This window comes from Bacillus rossius, chromosome 1 (assembly GCF_032445375.1).
Source record: "Bacillus rossius redtenbacheri isolate Brsri chromosome 1, Brsri_v3, whole genome shotgun sequence".
NCBI classification, from domain to species: Eukaryota; Metazoa; Arthropoda; class Insecta; order Phasmatodea; family Bacillidae; genus Bacillus; species Bacillus rossius.
The window spans coordinates 258,732,297-258,744,672 of record NC_086330.1 but is presented as its reverse complement, the minus strand read 5'-3'; the positions used below and the strand labels follow the sequence as shown (position 1 = coordinate 258,744,672).

General features: G+C 37.7%; 1 protein-coding gene across 8 annotated transcripts in view; it reads left to right on the top strand.

Annotated features, from left to right (window-relative positions):
* The window catches only part of LOC134527514 (trithorax group protein osa-like), a 251,358-nt gene that overhangs the window by 78,574 nt on the left and 160,408 nt on the right, over positions 1-12,376 (top strand). For all 8 annotated transcript variants that reach the window (XR_010074209.1, XR_010074208.1, XM_063360249.1 and 5 more), the window contains one exon: positions 4,035-4,118. Coding sequence is in view for 6 of the 8 variants with exons in the window: in XM_063360249.1 (XP_063216319.1) it covers positions 4,035-4,118 (84 nt within the window). In the remaining 2 variants the exon portion in view is untranslated. The remainder of the gene's footprint in view (positions 1-4,034; positions 4,119-12,376) is intronic.

Genomic DNA, 12,376 nt, shown 5'->3' with positions numbered 1-12,376 from the left:
TAGTGCTGTCCTTGAACATGCCAACAGTATATTCACTGGAGAAAAATTTCAAAATTTCCTCTATGTATTGAGCAAAGTACTGTACAGAATTAAACCAAGAATTCCAATGTTTTACTGCTGGAATAGGAAATAAAACTGCTGGGACGTGTGAGCAGTGTTCCTCCAAGTATGCAATGCATGCATTCTTTATTTTTCTTGAATGCAAAAATGCAGTTTTCATTTTGGCAACAAGTTTAATTCCTCAAACTCCTTTACAATCCAGTCCCCAACAAGATTTACTTTGTGTGCCCAACATTTGAAATGAAGAAGCGGTTCCCCAAAGATAGTTTTCAGAGCTTGAAAACATGTTCCCATGTAACGAGCGGAATCTGAGACAATGCCCACTACATTGTCAAATGAAATTTCAAATTTATTTACAGTGTCTAAAATAGCCAGACTGCAGGTTGTCCCATTTGTTTTGCTCAGAAACGAACCACTTGCTAAGTACACACATTGGGCTGAACTTGCAGTTACAGTGCAAAATAATACCGCAAAAACACACCTACCCAAGTGTCTGTTGTTTCATCAGCAACCACAACAATCTTTTGATCTCTTACAGCTTCCTTTATTTCTGTCTGCATGGTTTCACCCACACATGGTACAATGTGAGTTCTGACAGTGGCTGCCTTTGGAAGGTCTCCAGAGCCAGGAATATATCTGAAAATAAAATTAACTTTGTCAATACATTTATTACAATGCCAACTGGTTAGCACACACATTTACTGCAACCAAAATACTGTACTTACTTTGTCATGTACGCCCGAACTGCAGGATCATCCACTTTGTGAAGTGGGATATTTTCTTTAAGAAACATTTTCACTGTTTCTTCCACAAACTCCTGCTGTTCAGTTTTGTGTTTTTTTTGCTCCTGAACTAACGCCGGCAGAGTCGCTTGCCGTTTATTTTCAAGCTGGTGTGAAAATTTCTTAAGCAGTTCGATGTGCGGCAATGTTTTAATATGTTTATCAGCTTTTTTTTTTTTTTTTTCCCCCAGTGTGTACGAATATTGCAGGACTTGCACATTGGAATATTGGTGTCGCTAACGTAGAAATGATGTGATTTATACTGCTCTGCTCTTCAATGCGGCCCTACAGTTTTCGTCTGCCCCATCTCGTAAAAATATTTACGCAACCTGATACACGGCACAGCAAAGCCAGTTTTTCTTTACCGCGTGGCCGACTTAGGAATGAATTCACACCAGGAGTTTAAAAAAGAGTGAGCGAAAAGCAATAACAATGAACGCGGGTGGTATGTTGTGACGCATGGCGGGAGGAGGGAGGAGAGGTGGAGGGTGGCTTGTTGAATGATGGACGGCAAGGGGTGGGAGAGACTTTTTTTTTTTGCTCGTAAGGAATACGAGGGGGAAGGGAAGTTTGTTTTACAGTTACCAGGTAGTGTTTATGAGGAAAATAACAAGTTATACAGATGAGTTCAAACAGAAAGGTGTGAAGTAAGCCGAATGAAACGGAAAAAATGTGGCGGCGAGAAAATAAGATACTGCAGCAACCAATGTCAAGTACTGACTGGTGCAGCCAAACATAACTGCAGAAGGTGCTGAAAGATAAGTGAGCATTTCGAAGGATGAAACAAGGAAAATATCCAGAAATAGAAGCGGCCGTGACCGTGAGTGACAGGCATATTGTACACATCGCCCTGGACACAAGTTGTGTTTACAGCACTTTAGTGCAGACTGTACTGGTTGGCCTTGACAACTTCCACTGGCTTGTCATTGCGGGCGCGCACACACACACATGCACGCACACACACACACACCACACACACACATACACCACACACACACACACACAACACACACACACAAAAGCAGCTGCCTAGTGCCTTGCCGGTTGCCACTTGGAAACAAAACATGTGCTCTGACAGGAAAAAAAGTCCAGTAACTCAAAATAACACAATGGTTATTTAGTATGTAGCACAAATTCGCAAGTTGGTTAGCTTATCACATTTTATCGCTGGTAAACGGGTTTGTCGCATTTATTTGCGGCTATATCGTTAAAACGATTTTTTATCATCTCTAATGATAGCATAAACTCACACTATTTAGCGTCCGATATTTACTTTTTAGAAATGATAGAAAATTTCAACTAACAATGAAGAAAAGAGGAGGTGGTGTCCTGTCAGCTTTCAACAAGCACAAATTTTTATCAGTTCAACCAGTGCATGTTTACGACATTCCCAATATTGAAGCTGTCTGGCTGAAAATAAAATTAACGTTTACCAAATCGTTAATTCTTCAATTTACGTCAAGAATTCACTCCTAATGTTTATTTGGAATATTTTGAACCCTTGGACGATAAAACTTCTAACGTCTATCTTGTGACGATATAGTGGTTCTTGGTAATTTTAAAGTTCCTGATATTGACTGGATTAACACTCAAACTGATAATAATATGCATTCACATGTCAAAACTAAAGCCAATTGTTTACTTAACTTTATAATGATACCTAGCCTTTTATAAATCGTTTAGATCTTTGTCTCTCTAATCTTTCATACTGTATAGTAACACGTGCTGTAGATGTACTTATCAAAGAAGATCCATATCACCTGGCTTTAAATAACATCACCACATCACATCACCACCCTAATAATATCAACCCTTCTATATTTAGAAATGACAAAAATTGCAATTTTCTTGGTGTTTATTACTGTATCAAAATCCATGACTAGTTATATTTTTACAATTCTGCCGAACTTAGTAACCTTGTCGATCAACTGACAAACTGTATTTCTGATACCTTTATCCCACAAACTTATAAAAAAAAAAGTCCAAATACCATCTTTGGTTTTCAAATGAATTAATATGTGCTTTAAAATCTAAGAAACATTTTCACAAGCTCTACAGAAGAAATCATAATTTATAGTACTATTCACAGTTCTCTCATTTTTGTAGATTAGTGAACTCTCTAATAAAGCATGACAAAATTCATTGGACTAGTTCAACAAACAATAATATTAAGAAAACCCTAAACAATTTTTGAGATATGTATAACTACTGAAAGATGATTATTATTAACAGCTATCTCTTAAAGTAAGTGGTGGTATTTCTAATGATTCTAATGTGGTATCGAATGTATTTGCACATTATTTCTCTAGTGTAAGTCCTGTACTGTTTTGGTCGCTGCAAGTGTGTTGGCCATTTGCGGATTACCTGCTGTGGATCCCACCTCATATACCTAATGCTTTCCCGCTCGTACCGACAGAGGGGAGTGTCTGTTTACTTGCAGCGACCAGTCATGTCTATGTCTTGTATCTTTGTGTCATGCCCAGTGGCAAAACCCTTGGCTGTTGGAGGGCATGTGACAATTAAAATAGAATAAATAAAATAAATAAATATTTCTATAGAAAATGTTTACAAACTGCAAAATATTGGGAAATCACATACATTTTATTAAAAATATATTTTTTTTAGAGAGAGTTAAGAGTTACTGCAAAAAAGTAACTAAATTAGTTCATATTATTGTTATGAACCTAAAATATTTACTTGTATTGAATGTGAACGGTGGTTACAGAAAGTCTATTTTCGTTGAGCAATGTTATAAAAATATTTCTGCCATTTTTCTCTGAAATTTGGAACCATTGTTTAGGTATGTTTGTTTTAATAAACATTTTGGGCCTACAGACATCCTCTTCACCCCCCCCCCCCCGCTAACCAAATATCTCTTCCTCGGACCGTTTTGTCTACATATGGTATTTTTTAAACCAAGTCTATGTTTTCATCTCTGGCAAGAAATTGACAAGTTTTCAAACTCAAATATAAATTATTTATGTTGTAGTTTTTTAACATTTTCAAATCAAAATGTGTAGAAGTAAAAATTAACGAACTATGAAACAGCACTGCTTCTTATTCACTTTCAGTTTAAAAGTGCGCTATTGGCTATGGTGAAGCTTATACGAGGACACGTAGGAGACAAATTGACTGTTGAGAGTATTGTCATGGCTGTGAGCAGTTGTTAAATGTTGACTGTTGTGTTGGCAGGCCAGTTGCAGACCGTGAGTGTGGGAGGCCTCGCCCAGTCGGGCATCGTGACCTTGCAGCATCAGCAGCCGGTACAGCATCAGGGTGAGTTCTGTAGCGATCTCAACGTGAGGAGTGTGCCAAGGTTCAGAAAATAACTTTCTTTGATTCAATTTTTGAGAAAACTCTAAAGCTTAAAAGATTCTGACAGTTTTACATTTCATTAGACCAAAAAAATTTTCAATATGGGTTAAAAATTTGGTGAATGCCAGTCAAATGTCTTTGAAAATGCACATGAGAAAACCATGCAAAAATATAAAACTATTAGGAGTTTACTTATTGTAAAAACATGTCACTAAATAGTTACAAAAAGTTATGTAAATGAACTTCCTATTTTACTGTAATTAAATTGAAATGTTTTTTTTTTTTTTTTTTTTTTTTTTAAAGATTTGTGCAATGGGAGTGCATGACTTGATGTAAGTTTTTGGTCATAAGCCATTGCTAAGAACTTTTTCTGTTGAAGAAAAACTAAAAAAACTAAAAAAATGAAAAATAATAAAAAAAAGACAAAAAAAAACAAAATTGAGCAAAAAATTGCTGTTGTCAATAAGGATATAAACACCACAAAATATTCCGTAGCAGGAATATAGTCAACAAACAAAGAAAAACAAAGAAAAATGTACTAAGAGAACGAAAAAAAAAACACAAATGATGATGACACAGAAATATTGAACACAAAAAAATTTAGCACAACGGATGAAACGAAACAAAAACACGACAAAACGAAAAGACGAAACAAACACAATAGTTTTCCAAAACAGAATAGAACGATAAAAACCCCCACTAATGATGACAACACAAAAGTATTGAACCCAAAATAATTCAGCACAACAGTTGAAACGAGACAAAAACACGACAAACCGAAAAGATGAAACGAACACAATAGTTTTACCAAAATAGAAACAAGCGACGTTTTGGGAACTGTTATCTTCAACAGAAAAAGTTCTTAGCAATGGCGTATGTCTTAAATTGAAATGGTTCTGTTTGCTTAGCAGTACTGCCAAGTTTTGCAAATTCTCTGTAATACCATAAATAAAATTACCGTATTTAATCGCATGATGTCCGCCATCGCATAATGTCCGCACATTTCTTTTTAAATACTTGAAATGGAATTTTATAAAGTCCGCACCAGACAAAGCAACATTGGCCACCCCTGAAAGTCACAGTAACGGGATGTATATTTACCGACGCTGTCAACAATGCTTTGACCTTGAGTTGGTCACTTCTCCAGAGCGGTCGCTGAGATGGTTTGTAGCGTGGTGAAACCGTCCGGACTCAGAAACTCGCAATCTACTGCGCAGCTGCCTGCGATGCCACGCGAGTTGCAAGGGGATAGGCTATATATAGCACAAGCCAGTACAAGTCCCACATGCAGACGCGCGGACAAAGCAGCTGCAACTCACACTACGTCACAAAGTAGGGGAGGTAGCGGAGAAGTGGTGGGGGTACATGCGCACGGTTTCACCTTCTCGATACTCCCACCACGGTTCGTTGGGAGAGGGAAAGGGAAAGGTCACTGGACTTCTAGGTAATAAAAATAACTGTAAACGCAGCGGACCCGTGCCGACGTAGTTACTTTAAGGGCAGGTGTTATTTCAAGAGTATTTTTAACGTAGGTATGTGATGGAGAAGTACAAGTCCTTCACTGCACAGTTCAAGTTGCAAGTCGTTCATTTTGCTGAAGAGCATGGAAACAGGGCAGCTGAACATGAATTTGACGTCCAAGAGAAAAGTGTGCGGCAGTGGCGAAAAATGAAAGAACAGTTACAATCAACAAATACAATGAGACGTGCATTTCGGGGGCCAAAGACTGGAAAGTTTTCAGAGCTTGACGCTCAAGTTCTGAACTTCATTCGCGAGTTAAGAAATAATGCCTGTGCAGTCTCGCATGATATGGTACAGGTGAAGGCCCGGGAAATTGCTTGTTCTTTGAACATACCACATACAGAATTCAAGGCCAGTCGTGGATGGGTCACACGGTTTATGAGGAGAGAAAACATTTCTCTGCGATGCAGAACATCCTTGAGCCAAAGGTTGCCTAAGGAATACAATGAAAAGTTGCTGCAATTTCAGCGATTCGTTATTAGGCAGAGAAAAACTCGCAATTACCTGCTTTCGCAAATACAGTAGAACCCCTGTCATACACTTTTCAACAGAGGGCACAAAAATGGTGTATGATGCAGAAAAGTGTATGAAAAGGGAATGGCAATAATAAAATTTTTTTTCAATCCAGCATACCAGCACAATGTCAGATTTTACTTAAATACATAATGTATAAATAATTGCATTATATTAATGAAAGATATGAATTCATAATTATATATACACTAGCTGCCCGACCCGGCTTCGCACGGTTGTATTAATGGGGGGGAAAAAAGAGACCAAATCTCTTATTTACAGTTATAATAAATGAAATAAAATGAAAATTAATTAATTTTGAAAAAAACTTAATACAATGCTTTGTAATGTACCGATGAAAAAACGAATAGCACCGATGGTTTCCCGACTCTCGAGCACGCAGCGTTGTCATGGAGACAAAGTACCCACTGTTTCCCGGGCTTAAACACCAATCAACATGGATAATCAGTTTATTATTAATTATAAATTATTAAGACCATATATCGAAATAAAAACTATCCTATCTCTCAAGTTGGAAAAAATTACACATAAATGCCATTTTTCATCGGAATCGGTTGACTTGGTGAAGAGTTCACTGGAAACAAACATCAGGACACTGGATATATATACTGACCGACCCAGCTTCGCACGGCTATAGTAAAGGGAAAAGAAGACCAAATATCCCATTTACAGTAATAATAAATGAAATATATGGCAATTAATTTATTACGTTTTTTAATGTATCGGAGAGAAAACGAATAGCAGAGATGGTTTCCCGACTCTCGAGCACGCAACGTACAACTGGTGTACTCGTACTTCGCTTCGGCAGTCTGCAGGCAGAACACTCTTGCGCCGCTCATTTTATATGCCCCTCCTTGTGGGTACGCCACTGCCGCGCCTCGAATGGAAAAAAAAATCAAAGTTGCCATGGAGAAGAATTAAGCGTCAACAGTGCTACAGCCGTTGCCATGGTGATTTTCTGCCAATTCATACATACATCACATTAGAAAACTCTAAAATTATAAGATTAAGACCATTAATCGAAATAAAAACTATCCTATCTCTCAAGTTGGACAATATTACACATAAATGCCAATTTTCATCGAAATCGGTTAAGTGGTTTAGGAGTCTATTGAGGACAAACATTGTGACACGAGATTTATATATATTAAGATATAATAAAACCATCATAAATATACAGTCCATAATCAAGTAAAGCTGACATGAGAAACAGTGGCCTTACAAAATGTTATGAAGTCCTTTCTTGGAGGGGGGGAAAAGTCACCAAGCCTAAATTATAAATTTTAAAAAAATTAGGCTATTGTAAAAAGAAAATCAGAAATTTTTGCTTGTTTGTTTCATTTTACAAACAACTTTATGCAACAGAAAAATTTTCAATAAAATTGTAACTTGAGAAACGTAAAATACAAAACAATCCAATCGTAAGAAAACAATAACAAACGGGTAGATTCAGTTCAAAGATTAATGAATGCACAAAATATGAGATCCGTGCCTTGGTAAAGCGCGTGCACCATTTTCATAATCATTGCTAGTTTGCGCCACTAGTCTCGCTTGGTGCTGGCCATAGATGCTACTAGCGAAGTGCACAGTCTTCCTGATACTATACATATCTATGGTGCGATAAAGTTATTTTCTTACGATTTTAAAGGTAAACAATGAACGTTTTTCAAAATAAAAGCATTAAAGCCTAGTTTATGAGGAGAAATATAACAAAAAAATTTGTGAATTATAGGACTTTTCCGCGTCGTAAAAATGTATGAAACGGGAAATTAATGATATTATAAGTGTATGTTCCGGGAAAGTAAACCATTGTAAATATAGTACTTTCGGCGGGACCAAAATTAATCCGCGTATGACACGGGAAAATGTATGAAACGGGAATGTATCATCGAGGTTCTACTGTAGATAATGCGGACCAAACCCCAATTAATGTTGATATGCCACAGTGTACGACAATAAGTCAGAAGGGAGTATCAAGTGTTACGTTCGCGCAACTGGCAATGACTTCTCAAGAAACGATCTCTACTCATATGGGACAGTTTCCGAGCACATCTCGTTGAAGACGTCAAACGCGACCTAAGTGATGGCAAGACTGACATAGCTGTCATTCCAGGAGGCCTGAAATTTGTCCTGCAGCCCTCACGTGTCTATAAACAAGCCATTTAAGGGACATTTACGTAGACTGTATTCTGAATGGATGGCAGACGACAGTCATGAACTCACTCCAGGGGGCAGACTGAAAAGACTGTCACTAACACAGATATGTGACTGGGTGAAACAAAGATGGGCACTTATCACTGACACTGTGGTGGTGAAAAGCTTTAAAAAGACTGGCATCACCGTTGCTCTCGACGGGACTGAAGATGATGCTATTTGGGAAGATAGCGATAACGATGACGGGAGCAGTGATACAGAGGATGGTGACAGCGACGAGTCTGAAGTCGAATAGAACTGCTTTGTTGAGCAAGACTGCTACATTCTTTAGTCACTGTCTTTTTTTTTGTGGCGTAAAGTGTTTTAAAATGCAGACTACCTAGTAGAAATTTTCTGAGTGCTACTACAGTGTCAATTTTTTTAGGTACCTAAGTTAGGTAGTAATTTTTAATGTATGTAGATTTTTCAACAGGTTTATCTAACATCGCGTTTGCTGAGAGGCTTTAATTTTGTTTTCATGTAAGATATTATACGCAACGTAAAGAAAACGTCAGCTGTAACAGAATGGACATGCATAAATTCTTACATGTCAGGAAGACAAGGCTCTGCTTTGTTTTTGTTAAAAATTCCTGCTCAGCCTTTTCCACGCTCTGCACTCCTTCCCCCGCTTCAGTCAAGCAGGGCAGGAGGGGACTCGCATGCACTGACGTCTGCCGGTAACTTTTCTTATACACACAGTGGGCAAGGGACAGGGAGGGAGGCTCGCCGGCACCGGCTAATGCAGACATTAGACATCTGCCCTGTGCCGTTAGTGGCCATCTCAATGAAAGATTTAAAAAATATCTTTTCACGCAAAGCGTTTATTTTGTGTAGGCTGGCTGCGGCTTCTGAACGTAAGAGCGCACACACGAGTGAGAGAAGAAAAAAAAATGAGTAGCGTCTTCCACTATTCGCCGGCACCCAATTATCTTGACACCTGTCACATTTCTCACGTCCGCTGCGGAGGGTCGCCAGTCACCAGCGCTCTGCGAAGTAGTGTGCCGCCGTTTATATTTTTCATCTGGGCCGAGGGAAGGGTGCCAATTTTACGAAGCAGCAATTTTACTAATGCAATCCGCGGAACCTTGAGCATACGTAAAATCAGGGTACTAGTAAACTAATTATAAGAGAACAATTTTTTTACTCTACACAAAACATGTAAAATTTTGAGGAAAAAAATTTATTTTGGACTTCACCTCATAATGTCTGCACACCATTTTTTTTTTTTGTCAAAAATGTAGCCAAATTACTGCGGACATTATGCGAGTAAATACGGTAATTCTTATAATATCAGGATTCGCACGGTCCTGGAATGTCCTGGAACTTTAACCATGTTCTTAAAAGGCCTTGAAAAGTCCTTGAATTTAATCCAGTCCTTGGAAAGTCCTTGAATTTTTGGGTAACATAATATTCCAGCTAGTTTCCTACCATTAAAATCCTAGCTTAGGAATACGAAACCATAATTTGTTTTTGTTATTTCTAGAATATAATTCACTAACGTGAACGGACGCTGAGTGAATTTTCGTAAACAAATTTGGATCTAAGAATTTCTCTTGTGTTCCATTGGCGCACGACATTGTTTATGGATGGTCTAAAATAATAGATCATGTGTGTGCTTTGCGTAACTGTGTGTTATTGGACATAGCTCGGTACACAGGAGTAAATATTGTATCGCGTGGTAAATGTGCCATAGATTTTTGGAAAATACAGAATAAATATGGTATACCATGGTAAATGTGGTACAAACAAAAAAAGATAGATGCAAGATGGTGGTTTTGCTTTGTACTTTTAGCTCACATGCAGGTTACATGCTTCTGTAATCGCATGGCATTGTCTGAGTAATTGTTATGTGAAAAGTTTTATTTCTAGAAAGTTTTAATATTAGTTCCGACTTAGTTTTTAGTTTATACTTTCTGCGAGTTGCGAAGCGATTGTTTTTGCCGGCTTTGATAGTTGCATTGTGATTTAATTTTGCGGCTGTCGCCATTGTGTACATGTTCAAATATGAAAAGACTTTGGTATTTATTATGTGATGTTTTTATCTCTACGTGTGTAAAAACTACTGTTCTTTCACACTTTATATGATTTTTTTTTCTTTCAGCATGTTTGATAGTGCTTTTGGTGTGTTGATGTATGCATCTTGAGAGATACTGTTAACATTTATCACAATGCCTGGGAACTGTACTTTTTTGTGGTTACGTAATCCTAAATTCAGGTTCTCTGAACAGGCGGAAGCAACTGGTAGTTTAACTATGGTGTCAAAGTCCAACAGCCTTCGAAGAACAGCCAAAGAAAAATCGGCATCCCTTGCTGAAGTAAATAGACAGTTACCTATGTGTAGGGACTTGAAAAATTCGCGATCGTGATAAACCCGAAAAATAACACGAATTTCTTTATTTCACAGTAGAAACACAATTTTTTATGTTTTGAGTCAATAACGCGAATTTGTTGTAACCAAATAACAATTCACGATTCATTTAACGAATTTACGAGCTGGCGATATTTCCTATTGAATACATCGATATTTATCGTTTTCTTTGATATACGTGTTCTCTAAGTCGCTGTATCTAAATAAGTTCGACTAATCGATTTGGAGTAAAACATCCACACGCGACGCGAAACGATCGCCATTTCAGATTTCACTTCTTGGGTTTTGACGTGATTGTCGCATACGAGTGATTTATCTAAAGTTTCATGCCGTTATTATAAGTTTAAAGATGCCAAAACTTCCAGTCAGTGTACGGCAACGAGCCGACGAATTCAAAAGTGGCGGTGTTTATGCGTCAGATGCGTCAACGCTTATGTGTAAGGCCGGGTTTATAGAAAACGCAAGAACGCAGGACGCGACAACTGCAAGAAATTCACAGTCGTTTATAAAAAAACGCAAGGACGCCGGCCATCGCCAAAGTCAAAAAATAAAATTTCAGGAATGTCATGATTATTTTGTTTTTCTTTGCGCTTCCTCCATTGAGCTGTATTCACTAGAAGAATGCCAGCCCAAAACATAAATAAAGAAACAAAAGCGTAACGACTACAATCGCAGAGCCTCCTATATGCATTACATGAAAGTTTCAGTTTCCACATACTAAAGCAACCAGTATAGAAGGCCGAAACGCAAGGAGAAAACGCAAGAAGTAGAAAGTTGAACAACTTCTGCGTTGCGTTCTTGCGTTATTGCTTTTCTTGCGTTTTTTTATAAACGTGCTGGTAGAAGAGTTAAGGTTGGACTTTTACCGTAGTTGCGTTTTTTGGATTTCTGCGTTTTTGCGTTTTCTATAAACCCGGCCTAAATACTGCAACTGCAGAGTGGTATTTGAGAGGAAAGATTCCGTTTTAAAACACACAAAAAGTGAAAAATATGTCAACTCTAAAAGAAAATACACGAATGGTTCTTCTGAAAGGAAAATCCAGACGTCTGTTGTCGAGAATTTTGGCAGCGTAAATCAACGTAAAATCGACATTAAACACATGGCAATGAAAACGACAGAGGCATTCGCCAAGGCAAATTTACCGCTGGAGAAATTAGAAGACCCACATTTAAAGTCATGGTTAAATAAGTTCGTTGAAGGTAGGATTTTTTCCCCGTTGCATTCTGTGTTAAGCTCTTCTGTATTTATTAATTCTAGGTCATTAAATCACGTATTGTTAGGTCCTACAGTGCATAGGCCTAACCATGTCGGAGAGTCGGTGAAACTCGCTCTTTTAATAAAAATAATGCCAATGTCCATACACATTGATAAGCTGAAGGCATAATTATTTTTTTCTTTCACGAGGCCGGTTATAACTCAACTCATTCCCCACCCTCCTCCGTTTTTTTTTTTTTTTTATATTTTCCAATGTGTGAAAACACTATCTCGATCTGTACACAACATACCTGCAATATTAAAAGTGTTTCCTAAAATTATTTCGGTGAATTACTCACCAAATATTTATTATATTTGTGATATACACGTGTTTAGTAAAGTAACTTA